Source organism: Arachis stenosperma, chromosome 7 (genome assembly GCF_014773155.1).
Source record: "Arachis stenosperma cultivar V10309 chromosome 7, arast.V10309.gnm1.PFL2, whole genome shotgun sequence".
NCBI classification, from domain to species: domain Eukaryota; kingdom Viridiplantae; phylum Streptophyta; class Magnoliopsida; order Fabales; family Fabaceae; genus Arachis; species Arachis stenosperma.
Window position 1 is genome coordinate 32,304,847 of NC_080383.1, and position 19,941 is coordinate 32,324,787.

A 19,941-nucleotide genomic window follows, 5' to 3' on the forward strand; every position below is an offset into this window, starting at 1 on the left:
GTGTTGTGCGAACCAACGACTTGATTGGCAACAATATGTTCATGACGTATATAGGATGGAAGAGATAAAGAAGGTGTATAGAGCAAGGTTTAAGCCATTAGGGAATCCAGCAACATGGCCTGTGTATCAAGGACCAAGGCATATACCTAATCCGCACTTAAAGCGAGTATCCAAAGGACGTCCCAAAATAACTCGTTTCTTGAATGAAATGGATATACGTGATATGCGTGGTCCTAGGCGTTGCAGGCTTTGTGGAGGCCAAGGTCACAGTCGAAGTAGATGCCCTCAGCGTCCAGGGTCAAGTGCTAGTGGTGGTGCTCATAATTCTTAGGATTTTTGGCATTTATTTACTTATTGTATTGGATTATGTACTACATTATGAATTAAATTAAACAAAAACTACCATAGCAATCTTACCACAATAGCAATCTTACAACAATAGGTGAACAATAAATATAAAGATTACTTGCTAAATGTCTTTTTCACAAATTTAGTAAATTTTACTGCTTTTTTTTTCACAAATCTAGTAAACGCCTGATGTGAGAAATGGTCCACTTTTGGTATCCGTGAAATTGCGAGCGCCAAAACATCCAGCTGAAATAAAATAAATCTCTAACACTCAGTACCAATATATGTTATATAATATACCTAAACAATAGATAAGCGATAATATGTTAACATATGAAATAATTTTACCTGCACGCAAGCGGAAAACTAGGAAACGATCGCACCGGTGCTAGGAACGGTAACCGTTCCCAAGCCCATATACAAAGCAGTGCCAATGGGCCATCCACCTCCTTGCAATCATAACGTGATGCCCGACATAATGCCCTATACAAATGTGCAAGGCAAGCGGATCCCCAGCTAAAGCCTCTAATGTCAGAAAAATTTTGGAGTAAAGGCAAGAACTTCCAATGGATTGTCATTCCTGACTTGTCGCAAAATAAATTTGTGCCAAACAACAATAATAAATGTATCTTGACGTACATTTGTCTACCAAGTGCGGTGTCCAACTGCATGCGCCGCTTTAGGGTGCGGAGCCATGCAAGCTTGACACCGCTTCCTTTATGATCAGCGGCAGTAGGTACAGTACCAAATTGTGTCATGAATTCATTTTCGAGGCCATTAGTGCTGCTATCTGTAAATCCTGACACCGGCATACCATCTATCGGGAGTCCAAATATCATTGCAACATCCTCTAAGGTTATCGTGCATTCACCGTGTGGAAGATGAAATGTATGAGTCTCTGGACGCCATCGCTCGATTAAGGCATTTATAAGTGCATTGTGCAAAACAAGTCTCCCAATTTGAGATATGTGATAGAATCCACTATCTCGTAACTCGATCTCAACTCGGGGATCATATGAATCTTGGTTCAGATGTCTTGATTCTAAATTTCTTGAACTCTGAAACAAATAAAAAATTATAATTAACAATAGAAACAAAAAAATAAACAAACATAAATAATAATAATAATAATAATAATAATAATAATAATAATAATAATAATAATAATAATAATAATAATAATAATAACAACAATATTAACAATAATACTAAGTACAATAATAACAACAACAATATTAACAATAATACTAAGTACAAACATAAAAATATTTACATATGGTGGACGTTCAAGGTATTCAACAATGTGATCTTCAGGACGCGTAATGTCACGAACCATCTTCTATTTGTATTATTTCTGAAACAAAAAACTATTACATTATTTAAACTATATCTAACATATATCCAATATTTCTCTAATATTAAATAAATAAATAAAGCATATTTAAATAATTTTACATATAATATTTTCGATTCTGTTTGAAATAAACAACATATCCCACTTTAACATTTATTCAACATAAATTTAATAATACATTAAATAAAATATATTCTAAACATAGCATGAAATTTTATATTTTATATTTTTGTAAATAATATATGTAAATAATATATATTAATATATTATATTAAATATGATTAACTTATTGTAAAATATATAAAATATATATTTAAATTTTAACATATCTATGTTCGAATGTATGTATTGTAGTATATGTTTAAGTATTTAAATTTTTCTACAAAAATATATAATATATAAAGAATGTAAGTATCTTAATAATATATTAAGTACTGTTTATAAGTTAAAAATATATTTTAGTATTATCTTAATCTAATTAAGATTGTGATCTTAACTAATACTAGATTCAACACTATTATTACTAACAATGAATTAATGAACCCAAACTAATTTTCAAAAACTAATCTAATTTATTTTTTATTTACACTAATTAAAGTAATTAAACTCACTAAAAACCTTATTACTAAAAAATGTACTTATTTGGTGGTGTTGATGGAGATATAGTTGAAATCAATAAATCTGAAGAAGAAGTTCTAGTATGGGGGAAGGGGTTGTTTTAAGTTATAGATAAAAGAAAAAAGAATTGTTGAGTCACTTTGAGGGGCTGAGTGTGGTGTTCAGGAGAGAGAATAAGATTTGAAAGTGAAAGGAAGAGAGAGAACGTGAGTATGAAGAGAGACCAAGAGAGATGATGAGATTCACAGGTTGAGGAGGACCATAAACACGTGTCATACATGCAATCAATACAAGGGGGGCAGATTGTTGGTGCATTACAAACGGGGCGTATTGCAGATCCGTCAAGACGGCGTCCCCAGTCTCCTGTAAAACTCCGTTATCTTCTATTTTAACGCAAAACACCATCTCTTTTCCAATTATAAAATAAAAAATCCTCATGTGTCTTAAAAAAAAAAAAAACCAGTGAACGAGTTCGTTTCAGTGGTTTCTGGAAACCTAATCCCTCTCATCCATAGACTCACACTCAACATCTCTCTCTCGAACTCACGCGTGCCGGCGTCTCGCCGTGGTTCGCGTGTCGCTGCCTTCCCTTGGCTCGTCGTCGCCGGCGGCAGAAGCAACGCAACCAGCAGCTAGCCCTCGCCATCTTCTTCCTTCGTTGCCCTCCCTGGGCTCGTCCTCGCTCGTCATCTTTTGGCTTCGGGGCCTCTCCGTCGCTTCCTTCTCGCCGGTCTCGTCGCCGAGTCTCCGTGGACCGTGGTGGCTGGTGAGTCCTCTTAACCCCTGTTCTCTCTTTTCCAGTTTCCCCTATTCTAATTGGATCAGTAAAATACATTTTTTCTTTTTCTAAATCCTATGTTTATGTTTTTTGCTTTGAAGGGAGTTAGATTTTGTTATCTATGAGGCTAGGAAATATGGTACAAAGCTGATACTGAATACATATAGGCTGATTTCTAAATTCAACAAATTAGTTGAGTTTATAAATTGTTGCTATTTTGATGGACTGTTCTCTTATATTAGTTGAATTTATGTAAACTCAGCGATATTAGGAGTCCTTGTTTTGAACAAAGAGATTCTAGATGTTTACTCTGCAATCTTTTATATTAATTTTTTAATGGTGAATTACTGATGGTGCTGACTTGGATGTCTAAATCTGAGTCTTGCTCTACCTTTAAAAGGAGAAGCTGTAGTCTTATTTTTGAACAATTTTTTTCCCTTTTAGTCACGTATGGGATATTGCCTCCATTTTGATCGCAAATCACATTCGAAGAAATTTATAAATTTCATGTATGTGAAACATGTCCCCAGGCATCAAAAGACAACAGAAAATATAATGGATAATGACTTGGGATTAAAAAGATCAGAACAGATAAGGTTAATATAGCATATATAACGAGATTTATAAATTAGTTGAATTTATGTTTTGCTATAGTTGATTTTAGTACTGGATTGTTTCAATTAGTTTGTTAATTTTTTCTAGAGTTGTTAATCAAGATGAACACAATGTTGGTTAGGCTCCAAATTTGTCCGATAAAGATATAGATGTTGACTTTGAGATTACCTCTTGGACTTGATTTATCGATTGTGCTATCTTTTGTTCTCTAGTTCATTTAAATTGGAAAAAAAAAATTTACTAGTAACTAGTTTATTATCTATTTTTGTATCATTAGTTATGTCTAAGAATTGATATTTGATTGTTATTAATGTGTTTATAAAGGCATGCATTTTAACTTTTAATTTTAATTTTATTTTTTATAATTTTATATTTTTATTTAAATGTGGCTGGTTCAACTTGTGAACTATTAGTTGAACCAGTAACTGGTGACCCAGTTATATGACCAGTTCAATTCTGATAACTATGCTTAACTTTATAAAGAGTTGCAAACTCCAGTACACAACACATTTGGCAGAGACACGATTAACAGTGTTTCATTCCCGTTTGTCGAAATCTCAGCTTCTAAATGGTTCGGAAGCGATTTCAGGCACAGGAACCCAAAACAGGTAGCTTTTCTAGCAACACAAATTGTATAACTAGATCTCTCATATTCTTGAACCATTTCAATTTCGGTTGACCATTTGTCATAGTATCGAACCTTGCACACAAGTTGTTCGATGAAATGTTTCACACAAGAATCTTAGAGCTTTCTGTTATTTTCTTTTAATTTACAATTACATCACCAATAACTAGAATACATTTAAGACTAGTTAATCTAGTTTGAGCAAATCAATTATTATTTAGTTTTTTAATTTATTATTTGTATGACTTACCCAACCACTTGAATCAGTCTAGAAAGAGCTTTCTTTCATCTATTTATTGAAGTTTGATTGCGTTTCTTTACTGTTTTAAATGCAGGTCTATACTATGCTCAGAACTTCCTAAAGAAAATTGGGTTAGGAAAAGAGAACTATTACTTCTGGAAACAAATCGGTAAGGCTTTGCTTTGCACCTACGCAATTGCAGGCGCAGCGTGGCTATACAACGAGACATCGCCACTAGGGTGGTGGACGCTGAAGCCGCGACCAAAAGAAGAGTGGGAACTAGCTCACTTGTATGAGTACCGACAGTTCCCATACCCTGGAGATGAGGAAGCAATGCAGGAGTTCATTGCAAATGGTGGAATGATTGGAACAACCATTGGTCCTAAAGGGACTATTGAGACTGATAAGGATGCATTAAATTACCAGAAACAGTTACAGGACAAGAAGTTTGAGCAAGAAGCTCTGAAAATGTGGATGAGGATGAGGAATGAGGTCATTGGTGAGCTTCAGGAACAAGGCTTTGATTTAGAATGACTCTAGTAAAACTTGATAATTAGATAATATGAACTTTTTGTGTGGCTGAAGAACACAATGTTGGAAAAACACCTTCATGGTAGTAAATAGATTTTGCATTATTAAAGGATTGCAGTTTTATAATCTCAAAAAATAGACTTGGTATAAGTGTGAAAGGCTAATCATTCTGTTCTTTGATGATGAGTAACGTGTCTTCCCCTGCAATTTACCTTCTTGTATAGGGCATCCTTTTTGTTTATAAGTTCTTTTTTACAATGTTCATGCAGTAGAAATGCAATAGAATAATCAAATGGATAATTGCGGCTTTTGTAAAGCTTTTATCTTTCAAAATAATAATAAGCAAAAACAAAACGAACATTCTAAAATGTGATTAGGAAATACAAATGGTGGGACTCAACCTATAGTTTTTTTATGTGCTGTTGGATTCACCAGTGACTTCTATTCCTGCCCCATACCGTAAAGGTGAATGCTATGGTACCTTAAACATGGTGTCTAACTTACTAAAAAATAAAAAAATAATATTTAATAAATCTTAAATATTTTATTTTTATTTTATATATTTTATTTTTTATTTATAAAAGTAAGTTAGGTAATTTAGGTATAACAATAAAAAGCATCATAGAATTTACCTACCGTAAATGCTGTATAATTGGTAGAGTAAAGAAGAAGCAATTGGTACGCAAATTCATAGTGAAGCAATATTACTAGCCGTGTATGGATGACTTAAACGGTTAAACCAAATAGAAAAAAGGTACACTTGGTTGTTATGAACGTTTTTCTTGAAAGATCGAGTGAATTTATAGTAAAATATTCACTTACTTTTACTCCACTTGCCCCCACTACCCATTATAAATATCAAGTGTTTGATTGAAGGTAAGCAGGATGCACAATTTCATTTATAATTTTACACATCAAAACCAAACATGTCCTAAGTGCTGGATGTTTCCATTAATCTGAATAATTGTGATAAACTTACAAGTTACAGACTTACAGCCTTTTAGCTCATACATCAGCAAGTTATAAACATTATGAAGTGAAATATCATTGCAGTATTTGAGGTATCCTATTACCAGTTCATACAATTTCATACAACAAAATATAACATTTATTTTGTTTCTGTTACCAAAATCATTAGTAAATTTGCAACTAAATCATTGTAATCATTGTAGTTCATCTCTTGACAACAATAATTACATCTATATATTTTTCTACAACCAGATACACATCCAAACAATACAACTTTAGAATACACTTCTGGATATTTGTTGCAAATCCTTGAGGCTACTACTCTTGCCAGACTTGCTTCTTCTATAGCTCTTCAAAGGTGTCAAATAGAACCTTAACAAGCCATTGTCAAGATTATTCGGTGACGGCGAGTGCCGAACACTGCGGTTCCTCTGAACCATAAAATCTTGTCTTCCATTCAACACATTTATGTTCCCTTTAGTCTCGGTACCCCACAAGCTGCTAATCACACCAGCCATGCTACATTGGCTTCTACAACTTACACTATAGCTTCGAGTAAGCTTCTGGCTAACACTCTCACTACCTTGCACATTAAGTTTCACCTTGTCTTCTTCCCTCCTCTGCACGATTGAGCCGAACTTGCTCCACACTCGACGCCACTTGTGGTCCTTCTTGGAACCCTTATGATTGCCAGTGCCAGCCCCATCGACATCATTATTAAGGTCATCATCCTTGGATGCAGAACCCATCACACATTCACCTTTAAAGTCACTCAAGGATTTCACATTTTCATTCCCCAAATCCAAATCTTTCTTCTCACTGATGAGTAACTTGGCACCATAGAACAACTCATTGGTGGCAGGGGATACCTTGGCATTGGATACCATTCTCAATTCATTAACCTCTGCCGTTGATTGTCTCCTACGAGAGCTCGACCTATCGAAACTCCTCCTACCCTTGTAGTAACCCTTGGCCTCAGATGACCCACCGGGAGTAGGAGCAGGACTGGAACCAGCAATGCCGTTCCCTTCAATTAGAACCCTGTCCACTGGGGAAAGCCTCTCACATTGTTTTCCATCCCAAGATGCATCAAACTTCGCTTGCAAATCACTATCCACTGAGATTCGGCCCGTGTCAACCAATAACCTTCTGTAGGCATCTGGAAACTGTGAATTATTATCCACTGAGATTCTACCTTCGTCAACATATAACCTCGAATCGCACGAGAGCCGAGGATAATTATCCAATGACATTCGGCCTGCATCAATAGAGAACCTTGGATCAGTGTCACAAGATCTTCTCCCCGAACAGTATTCTCCGATTTCAGATTGAGTTTCCCTATATTTCCTCCCTTTAGGCTCCTGAACAAACCGCATAACATTAAAATCAACAACACCATTTCCATTTCCATTTCTGTTTCTGTTACCGTTACCGTTACCGCCAAAACTGCGTCGTCTCTTCAACTTGTGCTTCCATTTCCACTTCCTTAGTTTCTCACTGAAGGCAGAAGCAGCTTCCCAGAAACTCTTCAAGTCTCTGGCTCCGTTCTTCTTGTTCCGAATCTCGAGTTCTATGAACTCCTTCATCGTCTTCGTTTCTTCGGGTTTTTCGTTGTCCCTTGGGTCGCAAACCCGAACCGCTTCTTCTCCATTGTGTTCCTCATTTCGTATTTCAAAACCTAAATACTCCGAATCGAGGTAAGTCTTCTGAACCAGCTTCCCCTTGCCGCCATCGACGGTGAAGAGATCCGAGAGTGTGCTCCGGGCGCGGACCTCGCAGGAGCGGCGGCGGGGCTGGAGAGAGGCGGATGTGGAAGTGTGGTGACGGTTGGCGGAGAAGGACTTGGTACGGCGGAGGTGGGGCGGAGGATGGGAATGTGGGGAAGGGGAGGAGGAGGGGGATTGGATTCCTTTGAGGCGTTCGCGGAGGCAGGAGGCGCAGAAGCTATTGACGGGAATGGTAGGGTGACGGTGACAAGAGGAAAGGCGGTGAGGTTTGGAAGTCATGTTTTGAGTGCCAACATGTTATGTTAGAGTTGAATCTTGAAAGGGTATGACTATGGGAGTGAGTGAGAGTGAGCACTGAGAAATGTGTGAATTGAGTGAGCTCCAAGTAGTAGTAGTAGACACTTGATAGAAGTACCAGCTAGCTACTTCAGACACACGGTAGCACCACGTGTGGGGAACAGAAATGTTGGTGCCCCTTTTTTCGCTTTTCGTTTTTTATTTTCCTTTTTCTTTTTTTGGATACTATTCTTAAAACTTAAATTTAGAATATTTATTTATTTTCGTCCTCAAAAAATTTAGGATTAGGCATTTTAATTTTTAATTAAAATTAATTATTCAATTAGTCTTTAATAATTAATTCTATCAGTCACTTAAGTTCTTGATTCCATCAACTCTAACAAAAGACAAAATAGTTCCTAACAATTCTAATAAGAAACAAAATGATCATTGACAACTCTAACAGAGAATAAAATGATCTCTAATCCCTTTGTTCGAAAATAACACTGTTCTTCTTCAATTTTTTTCATATCTCGCATAATTCTAGCATTCATACTCTTCTTCTTCATCTTCACAGTCTTCTTTTTCATCTTTTCCTTCCTCCTCTTCAACTCCAAGATCAAGTCATGGTGTAACTATACGCATGTCGCACCTATCTCAACATGTCATGGACCACACATTTCTTAAATCTCTGTGACTGATATATCCACCTCCTCTGCATTTAATGGACCCCAAGTGCTTCATTCCTTCTTTTCCGGAGTCCAAGTTGGCAGACAGTTTCGACCTCGCATCCAATCAGTATATCGAGCAATGTCGTCGCTGCCGCTCTTATGGAAATTGAAGCGAAAACTGAATATTGATTCGGAGAAGAAGTTGAAGGAAGCGATCGAAGTGGTGGACAATTTGGTCATGGAGATGATAGGTCAGAGGAGGAGGGAGATGGCGACGACGACGACAGGTCTAACAAATCAGACTTGTTATCTAGATTCAATCGGATCCATCGAAGACGACAAGTACTTGAGAGACATAGTCATTAGTTTTCTGAGTATGAATTAGTTGAAAACAAGTTGAGAATTTTTCTTTTTGTAAACATTGAAATTGCAGAGTGTGTATTATGTAGCTTGAAGTTATAGTATTAAATTGTTAGTGTTATGCGAGATATGATGGAAATTGGGAAAGAACAGTATCGTTTCCGAACAGAGGAGGTCGGGGACTATTTTGGCCCCTGTTAGAGTTGGCATGGACTATCTTGTCCTCTGTTAGAGTCGACGGAGCAAAGGACCTAAGTGACTGATAGAGTTAATTATTAGGGACCAATCGAGTAATTAATTTTAGTTGAGGACTAAAGTGTCTGGTCCAAAATTCTTTGAAAACCAAAATGGATAAATGCTAAAGATTCTTTTTTACACGTAGTTTCAAACCATGTCAGAAAAGCCTCATATGAGGCCTTCCAACCACAAAAAATATTATTGAATGCTTTTTACTTAGCCAATCATGCTTCACGATAGCTCATCATGTAATTAAATTTTGTCTAAACATCTGCAATAAAAAATTGCACCTTCAGAGATGTATTAGCTTCCATTAATGGCTTTATTGCTTATGCAATTATGTCTAAGTCCAACTTGTAATAATCTGAGAAATGGTAGATCTTGTGCAGGTGTGGCTATCGTTATAACATCTTATTTGTCAACAATATTTCTTTCGAATCAAACTAGCTCTGATAAGCCAATCATAGTTGTTTTCATATTGTACATATTTGACGTAAAATATCATTAGTTTAGACTCATAGACCCAGTAATGAACTTCTCTATGAATGGTATAGTCTTGATGGCCGGGATCACAATCTCTCTAGAACTGAATTCTATCTCAACAAAAAATTCATCGTATGCAATAACAGGTGGGTTTGCACAAAAGTATAGAAAATATAATCATCATCATCATTATCTTATAGTATAAAAAATATATATCTACCTTGTTAATATCATATTCACATACCAGCTTTTACATACTCAGAAGAAAATTCTGGTGCATTCAAAGTCAGAAAGTCCAAAGCGTGAATAAAAGATGGCTTTCTGAACGGATGTTGTCTTGCAACTGCGTTTGCCACTTCTTCTACATTTGCCTTAATAGTGCAATCAACATCGTCTCCATCTCCGTTTGGATAATCTATTTTATTGTTTCCTTCAAAGTCATCTTCGCTTTTACTATTGTAGCCTTCCCAATTCATATTTTCATCGGCTTCTTCAACTCTACGAGGCAAGTATTCGAACTTAACATATAATTTGATGACGAACTCTTGTAATCGACTTTCGTGATATATTAAAAATATTTCTTCCATCATTGTTTATTCTAACATACTTCATCTTGAAATGTATGAACCCACTAAATACTAATACACGATACCTATACACAACACTAGTCACTCTTTTCAGTATTTAAGTATCTATCATTTCACAAATTATACCTTTTAGTTTCTCAAATAATATTATAAAAAAAATAACAATATCACATAAATTTTTACAGACAAATCTTACGCCTTCAATTATTTGAAATAACATTTGATCATTATAATATATTCTCAAACTAACTCTATCATTTATTATTTTTTTTTCAAAATAAAATAGAAGAACAAAAGAATACAAAAAACCTAGAATAAAAAAGAGAATAAAGGGAGAAACCACAGAATAAAAATAAATCCGCATCGCCTAATTCATTATTTATATCAGCTCAAAATCCAATTTTTTTTATTTTTTCTCACAAATTACTCTCACAATATGTTCACTCCTCTTTTTTTCTATTTTTTTTGTCTTCTTATTATAATGTTTAAATTGTTAGCAATGAATTTTTTATGCCTCTAATATTCTAGTAAAATACATAGTTATATTATAATCACACATCACACTAAGTATCAACAAATATTTAAAGAATGTGCTGAGTTTATTTTCTATTGTACAATTATAAAAATATGAAAAAAAATATAAATATATGGAGTGAATGTGATTTGATGTATGAAATGATGTGAATCATGAAAGAAAGACAAGGATGAAAAGAAAAATTGGAACCTTTTAGAAAATCTTTCTTTTTTTTATTCCGCCTTTATTCTTTAGACTAACTTTTTTAGTTATGAAGATTTAAGATGTGTTATGCACATATGTAAAGAAGAGTAAGTATATTTTATATGGATATAGAGATGATTTTTGTAGAGCCGGCTACACATACAAGTTTTTTTGACTTACAAGTTGCTACACATACGGGCCTTTTAATGCATTATTCAACCGTTTCCTATTTTCAAATAAAGCACTACACTCACCATATATTATGAACAACTCTTCTTCTTCTTCTTCTTCTTCTCCCTCTCCCTCTCCCTCTCCCTCTTCCTCCTCCTCCTCCTCCTCCTCATCATCATCATCATCATCATCTTCTTCTTCTTCTTCTTCGTTTTTTTTTTCGATTTTCATGGTTTCTGAAATCAAGTTTTGAAATCGTTTTGAAGATAATAGAATTTCAGAAATACACCCAAACGATTACAGAAATACACCCAAATAGTTACAGGAATTCACCCAAACGATTATAGAAATACACCAAAAAGATTACAGAAATACACCCAAAAGATTACAAAACTACACCCAAAGGATTTAAGAAATACACCAAAAATTCGTTGAAGTACACCTTATGCATAATTCAGAACTCATTCTCTTTCTCCTTTTCATCTTCTGCTGCTTCTTCTTCAAAAACGATTTCAGAGTTTGATGTCAAAAAATAATGAAAATCGAGAATAACGAAGAAAGAAAACAGAGAGAAAAGCACGTAAATGATGAAGAAAAAGAGAAAGACGAGGAAGAAGAACGTGCAGCAAGAAGAAGAAGGAGAAAGAGAAGGCAAGAAACGAAAGAAAAGGAGAAGAAGAAGAAGAGTAAGAGGAAGAAAAATGTGCAGCAAGAAGAAGAAGAAGAAGGAGAAAGAGAAGGCAAGAAACGAACGAAAAGAAGAAGAAGACGAAGAGGAAGAAGAACGGTTCGAAGCGCGTTTTGAGCGTTAGTTTTAATTGGACTTGTAAGGCTTATAAGCCTTAATCGCTTGTATGCGAAGAATTTCTCTTAAAATTTATAAATCGGAGGTTTAGATTTATTTAAAATACAAAATTTAAGGTTCGATTTGTGGTAAAAAAAAAAAAAGAACTGATTTGTAGGTAGAAATATTTTTTTTTTATTATAAAACAAATCGAAGGATCCGATTAACATATTTAAAATTTTTTTTAATATTAATACACAAATCTAAAGGTTAGGTTTGTATATTTACAAATTTTTAAAATAAAAAAACTAAATCTGACTTTTAAATTTGCATGTTAAAAAAAACTATAAATTTGATTTCAGATTTATAATATTCACACAAAAAAATAAACACTAAATTTTTACATTGTTAAAAAACATTACTAAAATCACAACACTAAAATTAAAATGCGTTTTCTTTATTCCAATATCTACTCTAAGACGACTATGAGATTGAGATGTGACCGAGATTAAATACATTTTTCTGTTTTAAAAGAATAAAAAAAAGAACTTTATGCGAAAAATAATACATTTACTTATTTATTTTTCTTTGTTGATATGTGAGTGATCAACATACTTGCAAAGTAAATTAATTACTAAGACATCAATTTCAAGTAAGAAGTCAAGCACTAGAGAAACTTTTTATTATTCATTAAAAATTATTGTTTTTTTACTACTTTAAAAATGTGATAAAATAACAAAAAGATAAATGATAAAACGAACTTTTTATTTAGCAAATGATTTATATATTTGATTTGAATTTTTATAAAATTATTTAGAATGTATATAACAGAGCCAAAGTAAAATTTGATCTCTAATTTTTTTTATTTTAAACAATTTTTTATTATTCATAAAAAATTATTTGACGTAAAATTACTAAATTTTAAAAATAAAAAGTCTTATATTTTTAATAATATTTGCAAAAGCTTTTGATTATTCATAAAAAATTATTTGACGTAAAATTATTAAATTTTAAAAATAAAAAGTCTTATATTTTTAATAATATTTGCAAAAGTTTTGTATTAAAATTTGATTTCTAAAATATTTTTATAATGATCAAATTTCTCTAAATTTTAAAGTTTAAATTAAAAAATTGATAAAATTAAATAAAAAATAAGAACCTAATTACTTTTAAATTAATATTATGAAACTCATGTATTATAGAAATTACAAATTTAATAATAATTAAATTCTTATTTATTAATTACTTTATAAATTTTTCTTTTAAAAATATTTTTTAAAAATATATTTAATATATTATTATTTTTATTATATTTTTAAATATTTTAAAAATTTATTATTCGTAATTCAAAAGAAATGTGTGCTGGATTTCAAATACTATATTTTGGTAGTTTTCTTACACATAAGATTCCTTACTTAGGTGGACATCATTAGCTCCATGGCTGCCTCGGGTTCTTGTGTTCCTTGAAGAGATGGCCGAATAGATTCAATCAAGAAACCAACAAAATAACATTACAAAACAAAACAAAGAGGCCAACGATGCTGCTAATAATGTCCGCCATATAGAAAAAAGTCACTAAAACATCATTAAACTCTATATTCTACACAGTAGATACGAATGTTAAAAGTAAAACTGTAAAACCCTTTCTCGCGAATTAATGTAAAACGAAACAAAAAAAGTATAAATAAGTCTTTGACATTTTGGTTCATGAACATTTAAATATCAGATATGAATGTTGAAAGTTAAATTGTAAAATTCTTTATCGTGAATTAATGAAAAACAAAATAGAAAAGGATATTAAATATCAGAGGATTTAAAAATATATTTAAATTTTTTAATTTTGTCAAAATTTAAACATATTAATTTTGTAGTTTAATTTGTCCTATTTTAAAAAATTTTTTATGTGCATATCTGTGTATTGGTTAAGTCAATATAATCGAAATTATGTTTGATTTTTTTGTTGGGTCTAATGAACAAAAAAAATTAATTTGTCTAGATTTTGAGAATATTAAAAATTTAAATATCTGAAAAGATTAAAAATTTATTTATTTTTATTTTAAATCGAAAAATGAAGTTGACCCTTGAAGTCAAACGCAAGTCAATCCAACAGAAGAGGCTGGGCTGGCATGGACATGGTAAATCTACGAGGTGGTGCATTTCCCAAGTACCTCTACCACTGCCACTTTTGTAAAGAAAAGATTTTAATTGGGAAGAGAGCGCCAAAAGGGTCCAAGTTAACTGTTTGTTTTTGTAACCGCACGTGCTTCACTCCTTGGAATTCTTCCCTGTTTTAACTTTGGAGATGGCAACTCCAAATCAAGTCGACAACAAAAGAGGAAAAACAATTTAGGGTTTGTATCTAAATAAATAAATGGACAATTTACGTTATTAAATTGTTACACTCTCAATATTACGCAAATGTATTATTTTAAAATCTAATATTACGTAAACTGCTGCTGTCAGCAGCGGTTTACCCTCACACACGCACACACATAATCCGCGGCTGATTATAGCGGTTTATGCACACCTGTAAACCGCTACTACCAGTAGCGGTTTATATAGAATTGTAAAACAACGTATTTGCGTATTGAATTTTGAAACAATGCATTTGCGTAATATTGAGGATGAAACAATTTAATAACGTAAATTGCCCTAAATAAATAATTGAGACTCCAAATTAAGTTGACAACTAAAGAGGAAAAACAATTTAGGGTTTGTATCTAAATAAATAAATAATTGAGACTCCAAATCAAGTTGACAACTAAATGATGGAGCTGACGTGGCATGTTCCAAAGAGTGTTTTTCAATTTAATTATTTTGACTCATTCAATACAATTTATTATTATAACTTAATTATATCAGCTAATTGATTTGATTAGATATTTAAATATTAATATAATTTATTATAATATATATCACTTAATTAATTTTACTACATTAATTATAATTTGTTATATTAGTTAATTAAATTTATTCATTTATAAAGTCTGAAATAAAATAAATAATTTATTTTTTATTCTAATTAAATTCATTAAATTTAATTATACATTATATACGAATTAATAATAATTTATAAATCACTCTAATTTATAATATTCAATAAAATAATTTGTAAATCACTTTATATTATATATGTATTAACAAAATATTATATATGTCTTAATGTGTTAATTAAATATTATATATGCACAAAAAAATAAATGCAAAGATAATTTATATAATATTGATAATATTATATTGGCATGGTGATTTTTTTTGTTTTGATATCATATAGTATTGATAATGATAATATTATTATATAGTATTATATAAACTTTCTAATATTAGTATAGAAAATTAGAAAATTATTCCTTATGGCAATCATTCTTAGTGAAAAAGTGTATCCCTTATATAATATTGATAATTATTCCTTAATTTAAAGTAATTGTATGTTGGTATCTTAAATTTATTTTTCAATAATGACCTAAATAGATAAATCTAATTGAATTGAATGATTATATAAAATATTTTATATTATTAATATACTAAAATTAAATTCATTTTTTGGTACAGAATTTTATAGGTAAATTTTATACAAGATTAAGTTATTTTTTATTTTTTATTTGTTTTGTCTGTGTTACTTTATTTAATTTTAAGTAGCGTCATATTTACAATTACCGCCAGTATGATATTTTATAAAATATGAAAATCAATTTTTTTATAATTTAAATATCAATGTTTGAGTTAATTTTAATTTAACTTTTTTAATTTAACGTTATCTTTCATTTAGATCTTAATTAATTTAAAATACAAAAATATTAATATATTTACTGTCTCTTTAAATAATAATAACTTTAATTTATTTACTGTCTTTTTTTTCTTTTTATATTTTGTTTAGCAAAGATAATATATGGATTAGGATGGAGTTAAAAAATACTCTATGTGATGCATGTTTGGCACTAATAAATTCATATGAAATAGAAGAGAAGAAAATAGAAAGCTAAAAAATACTGAGCTGAATGATGTAAATAGATTCATTGAAGCCAAGTGTTTGTATATTCTTATGTCTCATATCATTTTTCAAAGTTCAAATACATTTTAAATATATGAATTTTAATTATATTTGTTTTTTCCCTCTTGAATAAATACTACAATCTCTTCCTATTTTTACTATAGGTTTGTTTTTTATTTAAAAAAACACACAAAAAAATATAAAAAGAAAAATCAAAGAAATTAAAACTGTTATTATATTTTAAAAAATTAAATACTCTTTTAATTAAATATCTATGTAATTCTTATCTAGATATATAAATTGTATTTTAATATATTGAGTGGTAAATATAAATATATATAATAGATAAGTTAAAATAACGAATAATGAGATATCTATCTATTCTATTTATTCTATTATATAAAAAAATTAGATTTTTGCACTTAATGATAAAATTGACGTGACATGTTCTTAGAATGTTTCCTGATTTATTTCTTTTAATTCATTAAATACAATTCATTATGGTGAATTAATTATATCAACTAATTGAGATATTTAAGTATCACACTATTTAATATTATGTATATCAATTAATTGAATATAATTAATAGAGTATAATTAGGATCAATTAGATCAATTAGCATTATTTAACATTTAACATATCTAAATATTTATTATAGGATATTACGTCTTTATTATTTCGATTCTCTTAGCACCTATAAATACCCTTCTATATTGTATCATTTTACACAACTTGAATACACACACCTTTTCTCTGTTGCTCTCTCTTACCATTTCTAATAATAATAAGTACAGTTTAATTTAGTTAGAAGTTCATTATTTTATAGTCTTCTATAAAATAATCTTTTTATCACTTTGAATATTTTAACTCTTTTTTTCTCTTTACATGTAATTTTGTTGTGCATTAACTTTGTTTATTTAATGATAAAATATATTATGTTAATTCTATCATATAATAGTTTGTTTTTCTCCTATGTATTTTGATTTGTATAGTTACTATTGATCTTACTGTTTTCGATCTTGCTGTTTTCGTTTTCTTGAATTGTTCTTTATTTTTTTATGACTTGATAATTAAAAAAAGAAGAAGCAAAGAACAGAAAAAAAGATAGCCAAAAACAAAGGTTAGAAGCCTAAAGCAGCAACATCATTCCTCAGCATTATTATTATTAATATGAACTTTATTATTTCTTTTCTAACATTCTTTAATACAAGCTTCTTTCTTTTTCTTAATTATTATTAATACTTTTATTCTTTTCTTCTCTAATTATAAATCACCTTATAATAATTTTTTGATCGGATATTTTTTTGGTCTAATAAATTAATTTGTTTTCTCTATTTTTTGTCAAAAATAATTTATATTAGAAAAAAAAAGATAAAAGTAAATTTTAAGATTGAAATTTAAATAAGATGTGCAAAGGATAACTATTGAATTCATTTGGTCGATTTAAACACTTTTTATTATCGTCATTGAAAATTTCAAATACTATTATAAAATTTTAGATATTTTTATTTTATTGTTCTTAAATTATATATTATATCGTGTATTTGAAGAGCTTCATCTTTTTAAAAATAAGTGTGACATTATATACTTTTTTAAATATAATAAATGAATAATAAAGTTGAAGTGAGTAAACAAAATTAATTATATAATAAGATACAAATTTTTAGAATTTCTAGCACAATTAACAAATTTTTAGTTTCAAAATAAATGTTTACTCTATTTTTATCTTTTATTTGATTTTTTATCATTTTTATTTTTTTTAATTAATTATGATTGTAATAATTCATCATAAATTTGTGTTTTGTATAAAAAAATTATCAATCATAAAATACAGAAAACTTAACCAAAAAATTTTAAAAATATTAATTAATCACAAAATAAAAAATTATAAATTGTGCTTTAATTATGTTGTAAAATATAAATTAGGATTATTTAAAATTAGTTTTTTTACCATTAATAATGTTAGTAAAAAATAAAAATTGTATATAATAATTTAATTTTATTATTTATACTACCAACATTATTCTTTAATGTATTATATCCTATTTATTTTTATTCATTGATAATATTTAGTTCTCTATTTTCAATAAAAATTTGAATTGATTAAATAGATTATTTTTCAATTAGTAATATAATTATTATGATATTTACTTTGTTCAGTAATATTTTTTTAATTTATTTAATATGATTAATCATCTATTTTTTATTTTATGCTAATTTAACTAATTAAAGTTAATAAATTTTATTTATTTTAATTTTTACAACTTTTTATTATAATAATGTATTTCTATTAATGTATTAATATAATTTTAATATTTATATATCATTAATAATAATCTCATTTTAAAGTGATGTTTTATTCTCAATATATATATAATATGTCTAATTGTAAAAAATTTACTATTTTTTATACGATTAGATCAGATATATTTATATTCAATTTATTTGATTATTTAATTAAAATTAATTATATTAAAAAATTATATTAAGATTATGATAAACTAATTATATTATTATTAATTAATTATATTAAAAGATTAAGATTATGATAGATTATCATTATTTTTTATTTTTTGATATTAATTCAGATGTTTAGCTTTTTTTATTATTATTTTTTATTCTCTTATTCTATATGTTCATTTCCATAAATCTTGCTAAATTAAATAAAGTACTGTATATTTTTTTTTATTCTTTTTTTATATACACATAAAATTTATTAAATTATTTCTCTTTCATCTAATAATTTTATTTCTCTTCTATTTATATTTCTTTCCTTCTATATTTTATTGGTTCTTATTTTTCTAAATTTTATTTTAATTTATGTATTTGTTCTTACTATACCTAATTTTTTTTATTTATGTGTAATATACATTCTTATATATGTTATAGAAATATGATTTGATTCCATTAACTTGCCAAATTTTTTTGAAAAATCTAAAGCTAAAGCATAAAAATATATTTATAGATATTTTACTTTAATTTTTTAACTAAAAGATATAATATTTTTTGTCATATTTATTGGAATTCTAAGTTAAATATGAATATTAATTTTTGAAATAGAATAAATATATTTTAAATTTTTTGCATCTAAGAATAATATTCTATCAATGTTAGAATTATTTAGATGGATAAGTAATAGTGAATATAGAATTATTTAGGATGGATAGAACTAAGTACATCTTTTTATTAAAAATACGAATTTAGAAATATTATATTCAATTCTCAATAGTCAACCTCTCGAACCATTGTATTTTTAAAAGATTTTTGAAAAAATCAAATAGTTTTAGGTGTATAATTTTTGTAAAATTTAATTAATTTAAGATATTTATGATCGTTGATTAAAAAAGTAAATTGAAATGACAATTTAATATTTTTATACTCTTAAAATATTATTTATTTATTTTTCTAACATTCTTTATCATCCAATGATCACATTAATATAATTTAATTCAATAAAATTATTTATTATTATTTGATTGAATAAAATTTTTATTTTAGCTAAAAATATTAGGATTTCTCAACCTCAAGATTATCCATATTAAGTCATTAAAAAATATAACTAAGAGCATCTCCAACGGGAAGAAAATTGGAGCCCGGTTACTGTTGTGTCAGAGAGAAAGAAGAATTGGAGCGTTGAAGTGGGTTGAAAGTGAGTTCCCTTACTAATTTCAAGAAGAGGGAGTCCCTCTAAATAGGGACGCCAATCAACACTTGCCATTTGGCAAGTTATGTAAAAAATAAATAATTCTATAAAATGTTAATTAATTAAATAGTTATGTTAATTAATTAAATAGTTATATTAAATAATTAAATAAAAAATAATTCAATAATAATGATAATAATTAATTATATGAAA

The 19,941-nt window shown here is 29.1% G+C and overlaps 3 protein-coding genes across 5 annotated transcripts; 1 reads left to right on the forward strand and 2 right to left on the reverse strand.

Annotated features, from left to right (window-relative positions):
- Positions 1–692: 692 nt before the first annotated feature.
- LOC130939669 (serine/threonine-protein phosphatase 7 long form homolog) lies at positions 693–1,684 on the reverse strand. Its single transcript, XM_057867758.1, has 2 exons — positions 1,622–1,684; positions 693–1,406 (listed from the first exon to the last, which is right to left on the reverse strand). The coding sequence occupies exons 1-2, from the start codon at positions 1,682–1,684 to the stop codon at positions 693–695; spliced, it is 777 nt and encodes a 258-aa protein (XP_057723741.1).
- Positions 1,685–2,485: 801 nt separating this feature from the next.
- Positions 2,486–5,293, forward strand: LOC130940318 (uncharacterized). 3 transcript variants are annotated; one of them, XM_057868428.1, is made up of 3 exons: positions 2,681–3,086; positions 4,275–4,321; positions 4,674–5,293. In XM_057868428.1, exons 2-3 carry the CDS (start codon positions 4,282–4,284, stop codon positions 5,111–5,113), a joined length of 480 nt encoding a protein of 159 aa, XP_057724411.1. In that variant the 5' UTR covers positions 2,681–3,086; positions 4,275–4,281; the 3' UTR covers positions 5,114–5,293. The 3 variants fall into 3 exon arrangements, 2 of the variants coding, with proteins under 2 accessions (XP_057724411.1, XP_057724410.1); XM_057868427.1 differs by having other exon boundaries at positions 2,699–3,086; positions 4,197–4,321; XR_009070278.1 differs by lacking the exon at positions 4,275–4,321 and having other exon boundaries at positions 2,486–3,086; positions 4,674–4,911.
- A 701-nt stretch (positions 5,294–5,994) lies between these two features.
- Positions 5,995–8,176, reverse strand: LOC130941900 (protein OCTOPUS-like). The gene has a single exon (XM_057870538.1). It carries the CDS (start codon positions 8,083–8,085, stop codon positions 6,355–6,357), a length of 1,731 nt encoding a protein of 576 aa, XP_057726521.1. The 5' UTR covers positions 8,086–8,176; the 3' UTR covers positions 5,995–6,354.
- Between the last annotated feature and the right edge of the window lie 11,765 nt (positions 8,177–19,941).

Bases quoted from the DNA above. Each gene is read 5' to 3' on its own strand.
- LOC130941900 (XM_057870538.1), bottom strand. From the start codon at position 8,085: ATGACTTCCAAACCTCACCGCCTTTCCTCTTGTCACCGTCACCCTACC.
- LOC130939669 (XM_057867758.1), bottom strand. From the start codon at position 1,684: ATGGTTCGTGACATTACGCGTCCTGAAGATCACATTGTTGAATACCTT. The intron at 1,407-1,621 runs GTAAATATTTTT...TATTTGTTTCAG, and splicing joins ACCTTGAACGTCCACCATAT to AGTTCAAGAAATTTAGAATC.
- LOC130940318 (XM_057868428.1), top strand. From the start codon at position 4,282: ATGGTTCGGAAGCGATTTCAGGCACAGGAACCCAAAACAG. The intron at 4,322-4,673 runs GTAGCTTTTCTA...TTTTAAATGCAG, and splicing joins GGCACAGGAACCCAAAACAG to GTCTATACTATGCTCAGAAC.